Here is a 23095-nt window from a genome sequence, read left to right on the forward strand (position 1 = left end):
GGGGAGTTTGGGCCCGCGACCTCACGGGAGCTGACCAAATACCAGAGTTTGCACGAAGTTTTTACAGCACCCAACACCTGCACAGACAGAAGACACTGAAACGAAGCCTATGTCTAAGCCAAACGTGTGCAACAGGCACCGGGCAGTCGGAACACCCCACCGCCCTGCACTTGGGGTGCTTGGGCCTTGCCTCGTTCCACCGGAGAGGGGGGTCTGCTAGTAGCGTGCACATCCTGCCCTGCTTCTTCACGGTATTTTTAAAGAAAGCTCTGGACAAGAGGAATAGAAAGACTCTGATGTCCCCGAATCTGAAACCCGTAGTTTACACCTACAACTTTATGGATACAAAGCGATGCCCTGGAGGGAGGGGCCCAGGGCTGGCGGCGGGGCGCTCGGTGCGGGAGGGAGGGGGCCCTGCGCGCCTCAGCCGCTCCCCTGCAGAGGGGCGACGCACGCCGCGCGCCCGAGAAGCCCCGCGCTGAGCGGGGGACGGGCCGACCTCCGCCGCAGCTCCCGCCTCCCCGGGACCTGCCCGAGGGGCGAGCGCGGCCCCGCTCGCCACAACCGCCAGCGGCGGCGGGGGCCGGCGGCGGGCGCCCCCTGCAGGCCAGGCGCCCTGGGAAGGCGGCCCCAGCGGGGAGCCTGGCCCCCGCCCCGCCAGCGCCCCGGCTCTGCGGCAGCCGCCGCCCCACAACTCCGCCGGCTCCGTAGCGCCCGGAAACGGCAGCTCCGGCGCGGGGCTGCGGCTTCCCCCGCGCAGACATGAGCGGGCTCGGGGCCGCGGCGGAGCCGCCAGGCTGGCGGCTGAGCAGCAGCGGTAAGGGTGCGGGGGAGGCAGGTACCGAGCGGCGCGGGGCGCGGACGGAGCGGGGAGCACTCACCGGCGGGCCCCCGCGGACCCGGCAGGTGGCAGGGGGAGGGAGAGGCGCGAGGGAGCGGCGCCGCCCCCCCCCCGCCCCCCTCAGCGCCGCGGGGTCCCGCGGGGCGGCCGGCCGGGTGCCATGTTGTGGCGAGCCCGCTCCGCAGCCCCTGCGCTTCCTCCCGTCCGCAGGGCTCTGCCTTCCCGAGGAGCCGCGCGCCGCCGCACCTGCGGCGTTCCTGCAGGAGCTGCCCAGCTACCGCTCGGCGCTGCGGCCACGCGCCGCCGCGGGCGGCTCGGAGCGGCGGGCGGCGCCGCGGGGCGCCGCGGGGCTCCGCGCTGCAGCGGCTCGGGGCCCGGAGCAAGAGGGAGGCGAACCGGCTGCTCGCCCTGCGAGAGAATACCCCCTGAGTATGGCGGAGAAGAGGAGATTAAGGTTAATCTTTACATGTTTTTTTTTTTCCTTTTTTTAAATTACTTTTTCCTAAACGCGACACAGGTGCGATGGAAGTCTGAAGCAGAATTGGGTTTATCTGTATCTGTTTCACCCTGTGGCACGAGGTTTTGACAAGAAGTTGCCCGGGTTCTCATGCCAAAATGCAGCAACCCCAGCCAGGAGCGTGGCCTGGGGCTCGTGGGTGGTGTGGGGGGGGTGGCTGACTGGGGGGAGGAAAAGGTTGAATTGGAAGAAGTGAGTGAAAACTGGAACTACCCGCAGCAGCCAAATCCGTTTCCCACTAGCTTCCCCCCCCCCCTTTTTTTTTTTGCCTCAGGGTTTTGTGCTTTCCCGGGGCACTGCGGGTCATCTGCCATCAGCAACCCCCTCCTGCTGTGCCAGCGCCGCTCTCCTTGGCCTTCTCAGCAGTTCTTCCAAAACACGTTGCGCTCTCTCTGGTGTGGCTCGATACAGGTGGAAAGAAGCTTTCCACGACGGTTTCCTCTTTCTTTTTTGCTCCATATCCCTTTTTAACTGCTCTTTGCTGCGAGCTGTAAGCGGTTCCTGCCCCCCGGGTGGTAACGCAGCGGGGGGGTTGCGGCGAGCAGGCTTTGCCCTGCCTGCCTTTGCTTGTTGTCTCGGGTGGTGCTGCGGGGCTGAAAGCTCCTTTGAGGAGGGAGGATACGGTGCGTGTTTTTACATGGTCGGGGACCAGCTGCACCTAGAAATCAGGTACTTTGTAGTTGTGGTTGCGAACCAGGAGAGAGGTGAAAGTACAATTAATGTCTGGTGCTCCACAGAGAACAAGAGTCACTTGCTTGCAAGAGCAGTGGGAAACGAGTTACGGCCTGACCCTGGTGTTGAGTTTAACCCTACAGCCTGTACACCAGGAACAGCAGAAGATCTAAGTCACGGTGAAGGAAAGTGCTCAATACATTGAATTTTTATTTGAAGTTGGGTGTCTAAAGCTCAGTCCTTCAGGAAAAAGGCACTGCAGTCCTGTGGCCATGGTGCACGTTAGGAACAAAGTTGGGATGTCCCAAGCTTGTTTAAACGTTTCGGTGCCGAGAGATTCTGGTGGGGCTTCTTGGCATTTTGAGAACATTGTGCAGCAGCTGTCAACAAAAAATGCTCCATATAAATGTCCTGAAAGCTGAACACTAAACTTCTGTAACACAGATGAATATGCAGCCCACGCCTCTATTTAAAATGCAGACCAAACGCGGGCCACATAGTTCTCCAAAGTGTCTGCTTAAAAACGTTACATGCTGTAGCCTGTAGAAATCTTTTGAGAGTAGCTGTATTTACACTTGAAGATGAGGTCATCCACTGCCTGTTTGATTGTTGCATATAGGGTTTAATTCGACTTCCTGCCAAAATGCTAATTTCACGTTCAGCCAAGAAGGATATGGAAACTTTGTCAACATAGAGCACACGTGGCAGTGGCACGGTGTGGCAGCGAGTCACTTACGCACGTCGGTAGGGTTGCGTACAAAGTATTTTAAAACTGAAACCTTTGTCTTCTCTTCTGGCGTCTCGTCCTCATGGGTACTCAACTGCTGCCCTTCTTCAGTGGCATCAGAGGCTGGAACAGCATTTGCTGCATAGAAGTCAATCTTCAAGCTCTGTTTCCAGGAAATTTTGTCTGTTTTTAAGGTTTCTTAAAAGAAAAAATGAAATGCAAACTCTGAGCCAATCAGAATTCTCCTTGATGCTGTTGCTGACCATGCAGCAATTTTTAAAATGCATGTATATGGTATGAAAATCTATAAGTGAGAAGTGATAAAAAATTACAGACAGTTTGTGGCACATCTTTGGTGTTTGTTTGCAGCTTTACTATTAGAACAATACAGGCCCACACATGTTGGCAAAGAAATACTTTCTCAAATTCATTGAGTTGGCACTGTCCAGTGGATTTTTTGAAGTGCTATAAAAGCTGAATAATTAAAAATTAATAACTTTAGTAACATTTTTTCTATTATGTACTAGAATGTGATCTAAAAGTTAAAATTATAAAATCCAAAGGGAATATTTAAGCCTCTTTATAATGCTCTCTGTATATTTTTTCATTTTTTTTCCCCCAACATATTTTGCCATTTCATTCTGATTTTGAGATCTGTGAATTTTATACAAAAAAAAAAAAGAATAATCTTCTATTTTGAACAGCTACATTTATAACTTTAAGAAAGGAAAGCTAAGTATTTTAAAGAGAGGAATTTTTTAAGAGCCTCTTGGTGAAGATGCTCTGGTCAGAAGTTTTGAGGAAAGAATCTTCTCTCCCTTTTCCTGCTACTTGTAAATATGAACTCATTAATGGCAGCTTCCCTGAGATCCCACTGGGAAGTTCAGCTATCTGTGTTGTGCCGATTCTGTGTCAATTGGATTTTTTTTTTTTTTCTCTCCCAGAGAAGCAAGTGTTTTCTGTGAGAGGACTTTCTATATTTGAATTAACTTGACGTTGCAGTTACCAGGAGGAGCAGATGGGGACCGGTAGCCTGTTACCCCAACTTTCAGCTCTGCGCTATCCCGCTGAAGGCTGCAAGCAGGCTGCATTGTGCTAGGCCCTGCTACACGTAGTGAAAAGTATTTCTTGTGCTCTGTAACTGTATTTCTTGATTCTTAGGGATTGTCAGCAGGCTGATATAAAATATTTATCTGAGTGGAAGCAGTGGAAGAGAACTAGCAGTAAATCATTGAAAAAAGTTCTCAATGAAGTCAAGGAGTTGTCCTCTTACCTGGAGCTTTGGCGACATGATATTCACAGCATAGAAGGTATTTATTGCCTCATGTTGATTTCTCCTCTTTAAAGTTGCTTCTGTTATTGGTAGTTTTATGTGTGCGAGTGTAGTTTCAGATAAAGCTTGTATGTGTTTAAGAAGGTACCTTCTTCCCTTATTATTGCTGATGTAAAATCTATGATGCGGTAGAAGGAAATACAGTGGAGAAAATTATTAAAAAGTCACATTTCCATTTTGCTTATATTGCTAAAAGCCTGCAGTACTTAAAACTAGCTTTAGTAATGTTTCTTCAGTTAACTTAATGTAACTGAAATGATAATCTGCTCATTCTGTGTTTTTATTGGCACGTGTTTCTTTTATTCCCAGGGAAATTTGGTACTGGCATCCAGTCCTACTTCTCCTTCCTGCGTTTTCTGGTCCTGCTGAATTTTATAATTTTTATCCTGATGTTCAGTTTTGTTACCCTTCCCAGCATCATTTCTAAATATGGAATATTCAACAGTAGTTTTGCTAAAATTCCTCCAAAGAACATAGGTAAACATCTTCTCTATGCACTGCTGTTGTTTGTAAGATTCCTCCTTTCTATCAGCTTCTCTTCCACCTCCCAGGACAAAGAAATACTTTTTTTATAAGAACTTGCCATGGTTGAATTAACTTGATCTTGCAGTTTAATGGGCATTACCATTTGAGTGACTTTTCTTGCCTTTCTTTTGACAGAGCTTCACTGCACAATTTATAAACCTAGTGGTAATAAGGGACTTATTTACTTCTACACTTACCTCAAAGATTTGCTCAGTGGCACTGTAAGTAATTAGATTTTTTTAATTAAGTTTCTGTGTCTCGCATGACATGTAAAATGTGAAAACATTTTACTTGGGGAATGAAGCTTTGTTAATTCTGAAAAATGGTAAGGCATATGCACCACTGAGGTAAAATTAGCCTTTATCCGTCATCTGTGAGAAGGGCAGTTTTCAAACTGACTTTTACTGAGCGTCCACAAGGCCGGGTTGTCCATGTGCTGCAGCCTGCGCCGCTCCTCCCCAGCTGCTAAACATCACATATTCTGGAGCACGCTGCCTGTTGTGCTAATGTGTGTCCTTGTCACAGAGCTCTTTGGCTGGAGCGGGGAGGGATTTGCGGCACGCAGTCTCTGCGTCACAGTTTGGTAGAGGCAATGGCAGTATTTAGAAGCTACAGACTGTTGTAGCTTGCTGGAGGACCCAAAAGTAATTTTAGATTTACAAAATGATTGCTTAATTCCAGGTTGGATGTAACTGGGCAGTTGCTGCTACTGTTACAAATTCTATTTAAACTTCATGTTTTCACAGGGGTTCCTTGAAGTGACAAGTTTGTTTTATGGCTATTACACGATAGATGCTGCATGGCTCAGTATCCTGAGGTACAACTTGCCACTAGCATATCTGCTGGCTACATTTGCCTACCTGGCATTAAGTCTCCTTTGGATAATAAAAAGGTAAAGATGTTGGTATAGTTTATTTATTGCTACCTATTGCACAGTTTGCATTGCATTCTTACTTGTAGGGAACATGCTGTATTCTAGAACTGTTTTATATGGAAATGGAGAATCTTTTGCTTGAGGACGCAGTGCAGCAGTAGCCTTTGTCTGTGTTTGGGGAACTGAGCCGGCAAAATCAAAAAAACTAAATAAGTATGAAGTATTAGTTTTTCGTATGTACACATACCTATAAATAGAAGACCCTCAACTATACAGTAGTTGTTGGAGGATTTTCTTTTGGGTTTTCTGTGGGTTTTTTTCACCATCTTACTTTCCCCGACCAGCTCTTTGCAGTGTCAGAGAAGCACTGGGTGAGGTGAGAAGGTATGGCTGTGGCTAAGTGCAGAGGGAAGTCATGGCTTCAGCTGACTCTGGTTGCTGCAGAACCTCACACTGAAAGCTTCCCGGACACTGGCTGACATAAAGCAACTGTGGCTGTTCGCTTATCGTGGGGGTCGTTTAGTCTCTGATGAGCCAGGTTGCTTGAGATGTGGCTTTTTATTTCTTTTTCTGTGGATAAAATGTGTCTTCCAATGAATGAAGTAAAATTGCATTTTTCTCTAGGTCTGTGGAAGGTTTTAAGCAGAACTTGGTGCATGGTGAAGATCAATTTCAGAGTTACTGTAACAAAGTCTTTGCAGGCTGGGACTTCTGCATTACAGATCCAAATGCAGCACGGCTAAAACATCGCAGCTTGCAATATGAGCTCCAAGTGAGTAACTTTCGTTTTTCTATTGTTACGGTTTCTTATGGCTTAGATGGCTAAAAAAGAGAGGTGTATAATCTTGCAGATAATGGAATAAGGATAAGAAGCATTGAAGTAGTTTATATTGGGCGCAGGGCAACCCGCATCCTCTTGCATGCTTTCTAGGTGCGACGTGAGAAGGATTGACACTGAGGTTGACGGCCGTCCCCCCATACACTGGGGACTGAAGCCAGGCTGTTATCTGCTTGTATTATCTGCCTCTTCCTCACACTCCAGTCCTGTTTCCTGTCTTAGTTTCTACATGATAGAATAGGAAAAGCTACCCCAGCTGTGGGCAAAACCCTTGTACTGTCAGGAATCAGTTTGAGTATTCTGCATTGTAAGTCTACAGTGTGGTAGGCAGTAGGTTGGGGAGGGATGACATTCAGATGGTACTCTTCAAACAATTTGAGAGCATGTGGCAGTAAGAAGATACTGAAACTTTTCCACGGCATTTCTTTGACACACATGCACATAGAAAATGCTGATGCAGCTAATTAGATTTCCCAAATCATAAAGCTCTCTGAAAAGAGAGTCTGAAAGGATTTCTGGTGAAACCAGTGCCCTGTTTTTGCTCTCTGCACAGTGGAAGCAGAGATTTGTGTAGTGAAACAATTACGTCTGGAAAGATATTTCCACTTCAAACCACAAAGCACTAATTACAGATTTCATAATTACAGTGAGTTGCTTTCTGCTCTAGTAAAGTTCACAGTCATCTTTTTTCATCATATAACCAGAGCCTCCTTCACGTACCACACTTTTGCCTCTAGAACTCACATCTTAGAAGAACTTGCCCCTTAATATTACTGTTTGATGGAAATAAGTCCTCAGAAAATACCTGGGTAATATGTGGGTTTGCCCAAGTTAAATTGCCTTCACAGGCAATACTGTATTTTCACATCCGCTAATGTGAAATATGTCAAGTTTACATGACAAGCTGCTCAAGACTGTACTACTTTCTCTCTGCGCCATCCCCCAATTTTCCTTCACGAAGAGTAAGAGAAGGAAGTTTGAGCCATAGTTGAGGATTTGTTGCTTACCTGCAGAAGAAAGGAGATGAGTGGGCTGATTTACCCATGTCAGAGTTTAGTACCAAGCTGACTGAGATCAGGCTCTCACGATAAACAGGCAAGTTGTCTTTCATCCTGAAGGAGATATGTTACTGATAGAGTAGAGATAAGGTGATGACAGGACCTCAGCTACAGGGCCCTCAGCCCGAGGGCCTGAGACTGAGCACACAGTGGCTTCCACTCCTGCGTGGACCTGCTTGTGTCAATGAAGAGGCACTCTCAGTTCAGTGTGCTTGAGCAGGCAGTGGAGTGACCCTCCTAGAACAGGCTATGGATTTGCACACCCCAGAGGTAGAAGACATGGTCTCAAGTGTTGTATGCTGCACCAGAAAACTACACATCCTTTTTCTTTTGTTTGTAGACGGACTTGGAGGAAGAAAGACTGAAGCGAAAAATAGCCGAGAGGACAATGAAAGAAAAGCTACGCATCTACTCTCTGAGAATATTTATAAATATAATTGTCATTGCAGTTTTGTCAGGATGTTTTTACTCTATTTATAGAGCAACTGTGTTCTCTCAGGAAAACTCCAATGTAAGTATCAGACATGACATTAGGAGGGATTCAATTTGGGCTGGTGATTACAGCAAGAGGAACTGTTGTGAAAGAGTTGAGTATCTTAATATAGCACCTTTCATGCAAGGGATCTGAAAACGCTTTCTACAGACTTAGAATTTTTTTAGTAGGAGAGACTAAGAAAGATTGAGAGTCACGTGCAAAACAACCTCAGTGCTGTCCGCCTTTGATGCAGAGGCTTCAGTGTTGTTTGCCTTGGAGCTACTGCAGACAACAAGCAAAGCAGCCCTCACTTCCCTTCCCATGTAGCTGTCCTCACCTCTCTGGGATCCGCTAGTACAAGCGCTTGTGTGTCTGGGCAGGGAGCTGGCTGAGGGAACTGATCTGGATAAAACAAGCTTCATCGTGATCAGTTTCTGGATACAGTTCACTGCTCAACTGCAAAAACTAACGGCAAGGGAGGGACAGAGTAAAGATTATGATCTGTATTGTGGCTTGAGTTACAACTGTGTGGGGAAACAGGAAGGCTTTGAACATGGAGTGCTTTGCAGAAGAAAAGGTTCTTGCATCAGTAGCGGGAAGAATCAGGTTGGGTGGGGTTGTTGCCCCCTGGCAGGACAAGCAGATGGGAAGGGTGGTTCAGAAGCAGAACGACAAGAGCAGACAAGAGGTTCAACAGTTTTGCAACAGTAATTTACTTCTCGGTAGGACCCCAGGGTTGAATTAGCCTGATGTGAATGGGGACCGCACTTTGTCTCTCCGCTCTGTTCATTGGTGATGCGATGGGCGCTGGCTGTGTACGGGGAAAGTTCTGCTTGTGGCGGACCTAACTCTTCGCTTTTGTAAGCTGCCAGGATTGCAGAGAGAGAAGCAGGAAATGGGGACTAAAGAAGTGTTTGTGTCAGAGGTATTGTTTGAGGGCAGAGGAAGAGGATAGCACAATACTGAACAACTTGAAAAACAGCTTCGCTTACTGTGGGCTTTATGTATAAGGGCTGATATCTTGACCTTCCCTAAATGGGTAGGTAGAGGAGCTTGTTAAGATGGTAGGAAGGTCAGGGAAGCTGCTTGGCACCAGTGAGAGCAATTTGAAAAGTGTCTGCACTTTGACATATGTGTAAAAGCTGGTAGCCTTAGTGCTGGGTTAGATGACAATCAGAACAAGCCTTGCTGAGACAAGCCTCTTCAAACAGAAGCTTTGGGGAAGCACAAAAATACTCCTACTTGGAGGTGGAGGCAGTTACTGGTGAAGGGAGCAGGAGAAAGCTAGGGTGTGGCACAGCAAACTGCAGAGATAGATAGCAGTGGTCAGGCTTGTAGTTCCAAATATAGGTGGAGGATGAAGACAGAGTAAAAGGTGCTACCTGAATCCTGGATAAGAGAGGCTGATGGGTAGCTGGAGGGAGCATGATGTCAGGAAGTTGTCTTTCTCTGAGTGTTGTCTTTCTCTCATCTCCTCCTGTACAGGACATCAGTGATATGAACTTCCAGGCTAATCTCTTAGTACAGTATTTGCCTTCCATGGTGATCACATTGGCCAACTTCATTGCTCCTCAGATCTTCTCATTTCTGATCAGATTTGAAGATTATTCACCAGCCTTTGAAATCAGGCTGACACTCATGAGGTAAAGACATTTTTATTGTGGCCTTGGATGTTTCAACAACTTGTTCTTGGTAGGTCATAAGTATTGTAAACATTGAAATATCAAGAAGCACAGAGGTTGGATTCTATGCGCTGGAGGACCTGGGCACTAGAAGCCAAGCAGGCATTGTTTGATTTATGTGTAGTTGGAAACTCTATTTTTTTAAATCTGGAAACAATCTCCTGTTTTGATGACAGTACAGTGCAGTCATTTCAGTGTGCCAAGTTTTCATCTCAGTCCCATTTAGCTGTGTGGTCTGGATATCTTCAAAAACCTGCATAAACAGTCAGTAGAGAAGTTGTGGCTGCAGAGCTGTGGATTCACACTGCTTTGTGTGCAGCAGTTCCTTCAATGAACAAATGTGGGTGTACAGCAGTGACTGAAGCACAGCTTTGCTCAAGGCGGAAGTTAAAAGTTTTGGGATAAAAGGTATTTCAATGTGAGCGCATGAAGAACTAGCATTTGGCAGCTTAAGGCAGTAAGGTCTGGGTTGAAGCATCTGAACTCTGTCAAACCCCTGTGCTTTGTATTTTTGATTTGGCTAAGTGCCTCTGAAGGCCTGAAGACATCTCAGAGGGCAATGTTCCACACAGAGTTGTCGCCTGGCCTCTCAAACTGTACTTGAGAGATTGCAGCTCATTGGGGTGTCAAGATCTGCAACTGAAATGACTGATCTAGGAATAATACTGCGGAGGAAAAAACACAAGGGACTGTAGCCTAAAGCAGGGAAGCTGAAAAGCAATTTAACTTACTACTAAGGAAAGAAATGTGTTTATTACCCAGCTGGCTGTTCCGTTAAAGCTCTGTATTGACCCTTTTGTGTTCAAGCCTTCCTTGGACTCCTGTGCAAGTTGAGCCAGGTGTTAGAACGGCTCTTTTTTAGCAGGTTTGGAATGGGGTTTTGCCTTTCTTCCAGGTGTGTCTTCGTGCGGTTGGCCAATATCGGTGTTCTTTTGTTCTCGCTGTGGAGTCAGATCTCCTACTGTGCCACAGATGAGTGTAAGGCCTGTGGATACAATTACAAACTCTATCCTGTAAGCAGATTTATCTTGGTCTTTAATCATCTGAACTTGTGAATAGAGATTTGCTTTCCATGAGACTTGCTTGTCCAGAGGTATTCAGAATCAGACCTGGGGTTGCAGTTCATTTTATACCTGGTGCTGATTCTTACTGTTCAGTGCAAACCAGTACAGTTCTTATGTATATCTTTCGTTTGTCTAAAACTCTGATTAGGACTAGCCCAGTGGCAGATTATCATTTAGCATAGACTTTCTGACTACCGTGAGGAATGTTTGAGGTAGCTGTTTTGGAGACCATTGTTTTACTGCCTTTGCTCCAATAAGGCAAATGGTCTTTCCTCAAAAAAAAAACCAACCAAAACCAACACCAAACAAAACCCAACAAAACAAACTTAACAAAAAGCTTGGTATGGGAGCTCTGAAATACTTAAAATATTTTAGGAATAGGAGCTAATACAATTTGAACTTTATGGTGTTAAGTGACTGAGACATTTGTTGCTGTAGTGATTGAGAGATTTATTTTTCACTTGTTATTTAGACCCCTAATCTTGTTTTTCCTGACTTGTTTTTCTAGTGCTGGGAAACTGAAGTTGGGCGGGAAATGTATAAGCTCATGATATTTGATTTTATTATAATTCTTGCTGTGACCTTGTTTGTGGACTTTCCTAGAAAGTAAGTATCTCTGCCTTTAGGGCATACTTCTGCAAATAATGTATGAAACATTTTCTTTTTTGCTGTTATTAATTCCCCATATTTCTAACCAGATTACCAGTTTTAAAATAAAGCGTAAACATATTTCTGGTGGCTTGAGCACTTGTTTGCTATTCAGATGGCTGTATAGTTTTTGATGTTTAAGTCTTTCTCTTTTTTCTTCTGTTATGTTGTCTAATGCTCAAATGCTAAATATCTGTGTGTACCAAATGTGTCATAATTTAGCTAAGCTCTGTAACTTCAATTTTGACCTAATGATATTCTTTGTTTTTAGGTTGTTAGTTACTCACTGCTCTTGCAAGCCAGTTCAATGGTGTGGATTGCAGGAGTTTGGAATTTCTGACAATGTCCTAGAAATCATTTATGGGCAGACTATCTGCTGGATTGGAACCTTCTTTTCACCACTTCTCCCTGCAATAGCAACTATAAAATACTTCATCATCTTTTACATTAAAAAGGTAATGAAGGTGTGTGGTAAACAAACAAAACTGAGCACACCTCTGTGGTTTTTGTAATATAGGTATTCAGTTGATTTAAAACAAACAAAACCCCCTAAAACACCCAGCGGTATGGCATACTGGAAATGAGGTAATGGTATTGCATTTTCTGTAGGTTTTTTGCTTTTAAGAGAAGGTAGAATTTTGCTTTGAAATCAAACAAACCAACATTTTAATAACAACATCTTTGATTATTTGTCTGGGGTTTTTTTTTATAAAGTCTTTTTATGCAGTATAGCTAGTTTATAACACTTTTCTGCAATAATCTATTTACTAGCAACACAGCTTAGAAATTGGACAAAATTTTGCCAGACTGCTAAAAATTTGGAAGCAAAATGGAAAATCCAAGCTGGATTGGATGTTCGGGATGTGATGTCTGCATATCAGAAGCTTTGCTCTATGACCACACAGCTCCTTCTGTGCATCAAATTCCTACTGATGTTTTAGTTCTTACAAGAGGGGATGTATATAGTGAAGATGTGGCAGAACAAAGCTAAAGGCTGCACCGTGGATCATACAGCAAGTGACTCTCTCATTTGGCTCTGTGCAAGTCTACGAGGCCCTCAATTCTTACTCAAAATAGGAGACGTGGACTTATACCAGAATGTAAAGCGTTCTTGTCTGAGCCTTTTTCAGTCCATGTACATCAAAGGAAGGATGGTTATGTGGTAGCTGGTAGCATATTTGAGAATGGAAAATTCAGTTGGTGGGGAAAGTATAGTTGGACATGTGTATATAGAGGTACTGGTAACACTCTTGCTCACTTTCCCTCTTCAGATCAGTTTGATGCACACATGTAAACCCGCAGCTAGACCTGTCAGAGCATCAAGTTCCAATTTTTTCTTCCTGGTGGTGCTGTTGATCGGGCTCGTCTTGGCTTTTATTCCTTTGGGAATCAGCATAGCACAGTAAGTGACAATTTAACTTCTATGAAGTTGACATTTTGTTCTAAGGTTGTCAGTTCCCTAAAAACAGACACACAACTTTGGAACGGTAAATTAGAATAAAATATGTAGTGTATAATAAATCAAATTATAACTTAGTTCATATAAACAAAAATTACAGTTTTAAAGATAAAGGACATTTTTACCCCATCAGCAAAATGGTGCTGGGCTTGTGTTGGATTGTTTTATCTTTACATTTTCGTGTAGCATCTCCTGTCTGTTCTGCTTCTTTGACAGTATCCCCTCCTCCAAGGCATGCGGGCCGTTCAGGAGTTTCAACACTTCATGGGCAGTTGTTCCAGATACAATACTTGAGTTTCCAACAGGTCTGCAGCAGGTCCTGTATGGCATAGCATCAGAAGCCTTTGCAGTGCCTTTTTTTATGGTCATTTGGTGAGTACTGTAGAGACCCGATTCAGTCATGCAGCTGCATGGTTCATTTCCTTCCTTGCTGAACCAAACAACTATTAGACCAGATTTTCCACCTGCAGTCAAAAGCATCACAGCCTGTATGAATCCGCACCTCTTACGTCTTTGCCCATGTGTTCACACTCATTAGCTTTATTCTGCTTCCTCTTGCATGTCTTATATCCCACACTTGTCTTTCTCAAAAGTGTTAACTGTGAATCATTCTGCAAATTGGTATTGTAAGCCCTGTGATCACAAACCCTATCTGCAAACCTTGGTTTAAACAAAAACCCCAACAAGAAACGAACCCTCCAAAACAGTCGTCCTTGTCCTGGTTTCACCGACAGTTCTGTAAAATAATGTTCAATATAGAATCGTAGAATTTTTAAGGTTGGAGGTCACCTGTAGAGATCATCTAATCCAACCCTCCTATTCAAGATAGGGTAAAGTAGAGCAGGTGCTCAGGAACTGTGTCCAGTTAGGTTTTGAATATCTCTGAAGATGGAGAGTCCACAACCTCTCTGGGCAACCTGTTCCAGTGTTCGGTCACTCTTGCAGTGAAAAGTGGTTTGGTTTTTTTTTTCCCTTAGTTTAAATGGAATTTTTTGCATTTCAGTTTAACCTGACTGTTTTCAGATCTTGCAGCCTTGTTACCTGATACTTTCTACAACTTCTATGTGTGAGAAACTGTGCAGTTTATTTCGCACTGCACCCAACCCTTTCTTCCATAACACAGGTTTATGTTCTCCTGAATTGAACCTGTTATTGCGTACACAGGAAATATCAAATCCTCTTTTGGGGTTTGGGTGGGTTTTTTTCTTTTTTACTTTTATGGTAAAGCTTATGTAAGAGGCGGAGGATGACTTGCACTGCTACCCTACTACTTATTATTTGGAAAAGAAAATACATTATTTATATAGGCATTTGTGCTATTCTGGTTCTTGCTACTGCTCCTCATCATTTAATGCACTGTGGATAATTTGGGTCACAGATTACATCTGGAATATGTGTTATAAGGAATGGCTACAATAGTGATCTGTGGCTGCTTACCAGTTACAAACCACGATGGGAGCAAGGAGTTACTCCACTGAAACCTCATTAAACTTAATTTCTGAGGAGCAAAGCCCCCACACGTGCACTTAGAGCAGGGCAGGAACTAACAGTCTAGAGAGAGCTGTCAGAACACCACCAGTAACATCTGCATGTGGCTTTGCCTCTACATCCCCCAGTGCTCTGTCCTTGCCCGCTGGCAGCACAGATATCTCGGCAGATGCTTTTGAGCAGAGGTAGCCCCAGCAGTATTTTGATTTTTTAAATTTTTTTTTTTCCTCCATCAGCTTCTCATCTGAAGCGAATGCACAAACCGACAATTCCTCTAGTCCTTAACAGCCTTTTTCTGACTAACTCTGTTTTGCCTGATGCTAACATATAATGTTGGTTTGTTGTTTGCAGCCTCATTATGTTCTATTTTATTGCCTTGGCTGGAGCACACAAACGAGTGGTTGAGCAGCTGAGGGAACAACTGGTTATGGTAAGATTGGACCCACTTTTCTGTATCCCTAAAGTTTTTTTTGTTGTGTCAGTAATCGGGCATGCAGAGGAACAACAATTTTCATAATCTTCTGGATACTTGGTGTTTGCACAGGCAGTGAAGAATGTTCTACAAATTACACAGGAAAAATAAACTAAGCACTGTAATATTTCTCAGTCTAGCTAGTTTTCTTGGGTATCAGCTGCACCTGCAGCAAGGTCTGGTTACACCAGGCAACGCACATGTATGAGATACACCTCTGAGAAGCAGTGTCCCTGTTCTTCATCTGTTGCCTTGCTTAAATCCACCCATCTGCATGGGCTTTTTCCTGCCAAACAAGAACCTGAATCTTGTGCTTCCTGTCCCCTCCACCATCTTACAGAACGCCCACCTCTTTTTCCTTCTCGACTCTCACAAACAGGCACCCAACTCCCTACCCTTCCCTCCAGAGCTATGTTCCTTCTGTGTCCTGGCTTCATGTCTGGTCCTATTCCTGAGTGCAGGTCCCAGCGCCACTTGCAACAGGTACTCAAGGTGGAGCAAGTCACCACTAACTAGTCCTTTGGAGACCAGTGCCAGTGCAGATGTGCTGCTCTGAGGCCATCAAAAGCTGCTGCCATGTTTGACAGCATTCCTGTACTGTGGTCTGTCAAACTCTGCTTTAGTGAGAACCTAGCCTCACTAGTAACACTTCCCACTTTCTTAGGAAATAGCCCATTTCTTGGTGTGTGCTTCTTCTAGATGTGGCATTTAACAACCAGTCCTTAGAAAAACACTGTGCTGGGGAGAGATTTTTGGAGAGCAAGGAATTGAGAAGCAAAAGCCTTACTGCTTTTTCAAGGGTTCCAAAATCAGTTAGGAATTCTGAAAATTTAGCCACTAACTAAAGTACAATGTGGTGAGTGCACCTATTTATTTCTAATACAGGAATGAACTGTGCATAGATAATTTGTACTACTTCTGTTCATCTAGATCGTACTTCTTATTCTGTCTTTCCAGGAGAGTCGTGACAAGCTCTTCCTAATCAGAAAGATAACAGAAGCTCAGAGGCATCCTTGAAAACCACGAAAAGCCGGAAGAGCTTGGCTTCCTGAAACTCACAGAACCACTAGGTAAGAGTAGAAGCATCTGCAGCACCTAAAATCTGAGCGGCTGACTGGCACCCTGGCACTGCGGTCTGTGTAGTGGACGCTTATGGTCTCAGTCTTGATTATGCTAGTGGGCCTTAAAGTTTCCAAGACTGGAAATTTAGCTAATTTATACTGTGTTAGAACTGTCCAAAAAATTGTATGGTAGGACACTTTATTGCTGCTACAATTTCAGGGCTGTTGGGGTTTAAGGCCCTATTTTTTCAGGGATTTGGGGTAAAAAGTGATCAGAACTGAAACTCTGTGTAAGAACTTTGTACTGTTTTTACAAATTATGGTTTAAGAATCAGGAGAGAGGGAAAAGGTGTGGTTTTACGTGTTTCCAACTCACTTCTCTTTTAAAACCAAAGCAAAAGAGAGATGTATGTCAGTATTTTGAAATACTACATAGGAGAAGAAAATACGGCATGGGTTTGAAATCAGTTTTCTAAATATTTTTAGAGAAGAGAATTTGATATTTATTTTGCTCTAAAATAGCAAGGGCAGTTGAACACTGGATAACTTCACAAAATGGTTGAGAGAAAACAAGCTGATAAAAGAGCTCTGAATTAACACTGGGAGTAGGAAGAGACCACCAGTCAGGTCACCGAGCGGTGCACGACTGTGGCGGGGAAAGCCGTCGCTCGGGTACCAGCCTCACTGCTGTGGAGTAGCCTTTTTCTTTTTTTTTTTTTTTTAAATGTGTTAAGGCATTATTACTTGTGTTTTATTCTTGTACAGACATCCTGACTACTGTTCTCTTTGTTCTAAAATGTGAATATTTGAAAGTTAAGTTATGGTTTGGAAACATGAGCATTCAGAAACTTGTGTGTCAGCACCCGTTAAACTCATGTTTCTTTTCGCTTAAATGAAATGACAGAGCTGTGTGACTTGGAGGGAACAGTATTTCTAAGTAGACTATGAACTGTGTCCTTTATTTAAATTGTGCTTAAGGGTTTTCTGTACAGAATTGCGTTTATTACTTGAAATTTGCCAGTAGCGCGCTGTTAGTTAATATGTGAGACTATTCTTTTTATATAATGTTTTGTAATGTTTTCTGTCATAATTTTAAAGAAATTAACATTCAATAAATTATTTCGGTTTTTAACACAATTTCTGATGTTTTATCAATTAGTTTGCTCCTGTGCGGCCTCGGCCGGGTGTGCGAAGGCCTGTGGGGGCGCAGGGCCGAACGCCCCTCTGCTCTCCCGCGCACCGGGCGCTAACATCGCCTCGGCCGGCACCTCCGCTCCCCCAGGGGGCGCTGTCGGCGGTTGGCGCTGCCCGTCTGCAGAGCACCCGTCCACGCCGCGCCTTTCCCCGCCCCCGTTACCATGGCAGCCAGGGGACGCCGGCCCTGACTGACAGCTGCGCCCTCCAGTGCGGCGGCGCCGGGGAGCTAATCGGAATCGTGCTAGGGCGGGCTGGTGGCGGGAGGCCGGCGCGGAGGCGGCTCGCGGTGATGACGATGCGGCGGTGCGACGTGGCGGAGGAGGCGTCGGGGTCAGCGCGATGGAGGTGGCCGCTGCGGCGGCTCCGGCTGTGCGGCGCTGGCTGGGGCAGCGCCGGCCCCTCCGCGGCGGGGCGGGTAGGGGCTCGGGTCGGCTCCCGCGCCTGCCCACCCCTCATCTGACGGGGCGCCGCCGCCCCCGCCCGCTTCGCACCGCTCGGGGCCGCCTTAGGCCACCTGGCCCCGCGGGTGGCAGCGGCCGCCCGCCTCGGCCGCGGGCTGGGCGGCGGCAGAGCTCGCGTCACCTTTGTTTCTCCGGCAGGTCTCCGGGGGAGATGGCCTTGGCCCGCCGGGGCGGCTTCCCTCAGGCTTTGCAGCACGCGCCTGACTCGGGAGGGCATCAGCAAGCCCATCATAGACCGCATCATCCGGGTGGACCACGCGGGGGAGTACGGGGCCAACCGCATTTATGCGGGGCAGATGGCCGTCTTGGGTAGATCAAGTGTGGGGCCGATTATCCAGGTTAGCGCACCTAAAAGCGATTGCTGTGTTTCTCGTTAATTTGCATTTGGTTAACGATGGTTGAATGAAGTTGTAAGATCGTAGTTTTCATAGTAAGATAGCTGTCCATCTTTTTCTAAACACGTTTAAACATGTGGGTTTAGAAAGAATGGTGGGATTACTTGGTGAAGGAGTTACCAATACTACAATTGCTGTAGTACTGTCACAAAGACTGCTGTAGTACTGTCACAAAGACTCTTATTTTGCAAATGTTTTTGTGTTGCCTATTTACTTATAACTATCCTCATCTGCCCTTCTTTAACATTTCCTTTTTGTGATGTGAGTAGCGTTGCCTCTGCAGTCAAAGTGTGAGTGGCCTGTGCTGTTTCTTTTTTCTTTGTGTTTATTAGTTTTATTGGATATGTTTAATTTTCCTGGTTTTATACTTTACTGTGATCTGGTTCTTTTGCAGCAAATGTGGAATCAAGAAAAAGACCACCTGAAAAAGTTTAATGAACTAATGGTTGCATACAGAGTTCGACCTACTGCTTTATTGCCTCTTTGGAATGTAGCAGGTTTTGTTTTAGGTGGGTTTGTATTATTGCTATTACTGTTGTCTTGTGAAGTCTTCAAATGTGTAAATTATTTTTATTGCTATAGATTTCATTGTTTGTATATGTTTGGTACCACAATCACAGGGGCTGGAAGTGCTTTACTTGGAAAGAAAGGTGCAATGGCTTGTACCGTGGCAGTGGAAGAGAGTATATCGGATCACTACAATAGCCAAATCAGAGCTCTTATGGAAGAAGACCCAGAAAAGTACAAAGAACTATTGCAGGTATCTAACTATGACTTAAAAAGTAGTTTAATGTATTAATTGAATTATTTAATGTGACTTCGGTCTTTTAAAATAATATGCTCATAGAATTTACATTAGATCTCTCTTTGTTCTATCACTTAGAATGCTGAAGCCAACAGAAACTTCAAGTTTCTTTTAAGTACAGGGATGTTTTTTCCTTCAGCAGCACTAGATTGATCAAGCATCAAAATTAAAATAATATGTTGGATTAGCTTCAGCATGCTTTCAGTAATTCAGCATTTCACTTTTGATTGGGAGATCTATGTTTTAATTTTGATTACCTTTAATTGAAAGGAAGAGTTTAGAGGGGAAACGAAAGGAGAAAATGTGATTGCGTAGTAACATTTTGCTTGTCCTGGATATGATTATATGGTTAGAATAGACAATTTCAGTTGGAAGGGACCTACAATGATCACCTAGTCCATCCGGTTTGGGGCTGACCAAAAGTTAAAGCATGTTACTAAGGGCATTCTACAAATGCCTCTTAAACGCTGACAGGCTTGGGGCATCGACCACAGAATCACACAGAATCATTAAGGTTAGAAAGGACCTTCAAGATCATCAAGTCCAACTGTTAACCCAACACCACCATGCCACCTAAACCATGTCCTGAAGTGCCACATCCACACGTTTTTTGAACACTTCCAGTGATGGTGACTCCACCACCTCCCTGGGCAGCCTGTTCCAATGCTTGACCACTCTCTCGGTAAAGAAATTTTTCCTAATATCCAATCTAAACCTCCCCTGGTGCAACCTGAGGCCATTTCTAAATCTCCCCTGGTGCAACTTGAGGCCGTTTCCTCTCGTCCTATGGCTGGTTACTTGGGAGAAGAGACCAACACCCATGTCGCCACAATCCCCTTTCTTTTTGTAGAGAGTGGTAAGGTCTCCCCTCAGCCTCCTCTTCTCCAGACTAAACAACGCCAGTTCCCTCAGCCGCTCCTCATAAGACTTATGCTCTCTACTAGCACCTCTCTAGGAAGCCTGTTCCAGTGTTTGACCACCCTCTCAGTAAAGAAATGCTTCCTCATGTCCAGTCTAAACCTCTCCTGATGCAGTTTTGAACCATCCACATGTGTCCTGTCACTGGATCCCAGGGAGAAGAGCTCAACACCTCCCTCTCCACTCCCCTCCTCAGGAAGCTGCAGAGGGCAGTGAGGTCAGCCCTCAGCCTCTTTTTCTTCAAACTAGACAAACCCAGTGTCTTCAGCCGCTGCTCATAGGTCATTCCTTCCAGCCCTTTCACCAGCTTTGTTGCCCTCCTCTGGACGCATCCAAGGGCCTTCACATTCTTCCTAAATTGTGGGGCCCAGAAATGCACACAGTACTTGAAGTGCGGCTGCACCAATGCTGAGTACAGCAGTACTCAGTACTCTTGTGACTGGCTGATTAGGCTGTGTTTGATGCACCCCAGGATACGGTTTGCCCTTGGGCTGCCAGGGCACGCTGCTGACTCGTATTGACCCTGCTGGCAACCAGCCCTGTTCATGTTCTAGTCTTGGATACTGTTCAGGGCATGTAAGGAGCTAATGTTTGTTAGCCCTGCAAGAAAATTTTTTCCCCAATATTTTAGGCATCACAGTGGGACACGTTCCTGTAGGGTGCTTGTGAGAGACTGACCTGTTTCCCCATGCAGCACATCGAGCTTGTTTGTGCTCTGTTTGGACAGAGTTTGCTTTAGAGTCCGCACGTTCATTTCCAACTTTGCTGACTATCAGCATGTCCGGTTCTGCATAGTTCAACATGTAGCCGAATCTGGTTACTCCAAACATGTCATCTTAAGCAATAGTATCTGAAGTAACCCAGATTGTGCTGACATGCACAAAGGAAATACTACCCCTGAAAATAAAGACTATAAACTGAGAGGGCACAAAATGAAGAGAAAAAGCTAAGCCACAAGGTTATTTACAGCGTCAATGTGAGGACTAGCGATGAAATGAAAAGCGATGTAAACCTGTTGGGTAGGGACACTGCTTGGGTGTCTGTAAATGCTGAGCACTTTATTAAGCAATCCTAGTTATCTGCAGGCATCTCAAGAGAAAATTCTTTAAACCGTTTGTCCCAGTTGAAAAATTAGAAGAGAAAAATAGTGTTCTTTAGAGTATGCTAGAACGGACAAAAGCCCCATTGGCTTACAGGGAAACACCCTTACTGATTATCTGGTGAGGCAGGGACCTTAGTTTCATTATTTAAATTGTCAGAATAATTTGTGTGTGTGAAACTACTTAGTGTTAGGAGTTACTATGACTGTAGGATAGAGGTTTTCTTGAAACAGTGAAGATGATAATGATATATTAAACATCAGCTTAGGTTTTTTTAAGACTTTTTTGAGAATACTAAAAGAACTTCAGGTTTGGGGTAAGCTGTAAATAATTCCCTTCTTCCCGAATTGGAGATTCGGGTCTTTGAGATGCTTTTGAGGGACCCGGGCCTTGGTTGCCTGTCCTGGTGCATGCAATAGTCAATAGCATATAGTTTTGTATACTAGCTGCCTTGATTTCTCTGCAAAGTAGACTTACTAATTAACTGCTATTTTTTAAAGATAATAAAGCAATTTCGGGATGATGAACGGGAGCACCATGACATCGGGCTCGAGCACGATGCAGAAGCAGTAAGTAGAGTGTTAACTAATTGGCACTGTTAGTGAGGATGTAGATAGGATACTCTTATCTTCCTTATCCAGTGACTGTGATGTAGTTCATTACTTGAGAAATAAAAAGTAAAGCACTTGACGTTCTTTCCCAAAGATAAATATGCGAAAACACTGCATATTATAGCTTCCACTTTTCTAGAACAGAATTGAATGCTGGAACTTATGTCAAGTGTTAAAGTGATTGTATTTTTCTGAGAGGTGTCCTCTGCACAGTTTTTAATTTTATTTTAAGTTTAGATTAAATATTTTGGAAGATAAGGTTAATAAGTGCTATCCATACAGCTGGGAACTACATCCTGGTAGATGAACACAACCATGTTAGGAAGCGTGAAATACAAATTCTGTGCTCCCTTGAATACTGTATGAGGAATGTGTGATTTCTCTCCTTTTTTTTTTTCTTGACTTACATTTGTGGAGAAATGGAAACAGCTGCAAAGTTGATCTCCTTTAATTTCGTTTTCTCTAGGGTAGATTAGACTACAAATACAGGCATTTTCTGGTGGTTTTTTATTTGTTTGTAATTTTGCTTTGTTTTGGTTTTGATTTTTTTTTTTTTTTTTTTTTTTTTAGATAATGCTTACTATTCCTTACCACAATCTGGTTCAAACAAAACACTTCATTAGATGTATTTAATCTTTTATTCTTTGTTTTACAGGCACCAGCTTATTCAGTTTTGAAGACAGCTATACAACTTGGATGCAAAGCTGCAATATTTTTATCAGAAAGAATTTAGTGATATTTTCCATAATGTTTATGGCACAAACTGTGACACAAAAGTGTATGGAAATTGTGGAAGTCAATAGTTATTTTATTCAGCCTTTTAAAATTCTCTTCACTAAGCACCTGATTCAGCCATCTTTTGTCACATTGAGTACCTGTTCAAAAAGTATCTATATTAAAGTCAGTTGAGCTAAATGTGAATAAAGATGGCAGAGTTGGGTCCATATGAGCTAAACCTCCTTATTCAGAGACTGTGCACAAGGTGGCAGCAAAATATGTACGTATGTGCATGAGAGCACTATATATATAATGTGTGTGCGTGTACACACACACACAAATGATAAATACATTCTCAGTTGCCTTCAAATTTATCTGTACTTGAAATCAGCTGGAGTTCATCAGCTTATTTTAAAATGGTTAATACTGACTAAGGGTATTTCAATTCCATTTTCAGGGTAAGTAAATGAAGTACTAGTAAGTATTTCTTTTCAGTCTACCTTGAATAAAGATTGGTATTATAAGACTTCCATTTGAAGACTTGTTTGTGGGTTTTTTTGTGGTCTTTTTCAGGCTCAATTCTGAATTCTTTATTTAAGTGGAATTTTTCTTCCTTTGGGTTTGTTGTTGTTGTGGGGTTTTTGGTTTTTGTTTGGTTTTTTTGTTTGGTGGTTTTTGTCCTGAGTGTGTGTGTAAGGAATGGATGCCTCATATAAAATAGGTGGAGAGAGCAACTTGGAGCACCTGTGGAATCGCTCCTAATATTCTGTTAGAGCTTTCAAGTTTATCTACTTTGCTTCTAGTCTTCAGCGGCTCTTGAGTAGAGACACTCTTGCTTTCTTAGTGTTCCAACAATTTTCTCATGCTTTCTGTTGACAGCCTGGCATGGAGCTGTAAAAATAAAAAAGATGAAGTTGTGTATGTCTGTTCTGTTAAATGCTAATTGAAGATGATATCAGTACAGCAATGGAATTAGTGTGTCTTCAACTGGTAGGGATGGAAGGGACTTCTTGCAAGACTGCATCTTTTGCTCTTTGTCTTAAGAACTTGCTGACTATTCCATTCTTTTCCATCGTTATGGAAGTAGGATAGTTTTCCAAATGTACATGGATTATATAGAATCATAGAATCTTTGGGTTGGAAGGGACCTTTAAAGG

General features: G+C 44.0%; 2 protein-coding genes across 2 annotated transcripts; both read left to right on the plus strand.

The window, feature by feature from the left end:
* Window positions 1–449: 449 nt before the first annotated feature.
* On the plus strand, window positions 450–15690 carry TMC7 (transmembrane channel like 7; the record flags this gene model as incomplete). Its single annotated transcript, XM_082006656.1, is given in 17 exon segments — window positions 450–924; window positions 926–1016; window positions 1019–1295; window positions 3919–4067; window positions 4400–4567; window positions 4751–4836; window positions 5362–5507; window positions 6114–6261; window positions 7726–7896; window positions 9346–9503; window positions 10438–10555; window positions 11115–11212; window positions 11526–11709; window positions 12526–12656; window positions 12930–13085; window positions 14553–14631; window positions 15631–15690. Coding segments are annotated over 17 exon segments (2382 nt in total). The 5' UTR covers window positions 450–762.
* Window positions 15691–17183: 1493 nt separating this feature from the next.
* On the plus strand, window positions 17184–22260 carry COQ7 (coenzyme Q7, hydroxylase). The gene is made up of 6 exons (XM_082006824.1): window positions 17184–17346; window positions 17531–17730; window positions 18182–18296; window positions 18408–18547; window positions 21111–21179; window positions 21877–22260. The coding sequence occupies exons 1-6, from the start codon at window positions 17271–17273 to the stop codon at window positions 21952–21954; spliced, it is 678 nt and encodes a 225-aa protein (XP_081862950.1). The 5' UTR covers window positions 17184–17270; the 3' UTR covers window positions 21955–22260.
* Window positions 22261–23095: the final 835 nt, after the last annotated feature.

Source organism: Phaethon aethereus, assembly GCF_964289735.1.
Source record: "Phaethon aethereus genome assembly, chromosome: 15".
Taxonomy (NCBI): Eukaryota; Metazoa; Chordata; class Aves; order Phaethontiformes; family Phaethontidae; genus Phaethon; species Phaethon aethereus.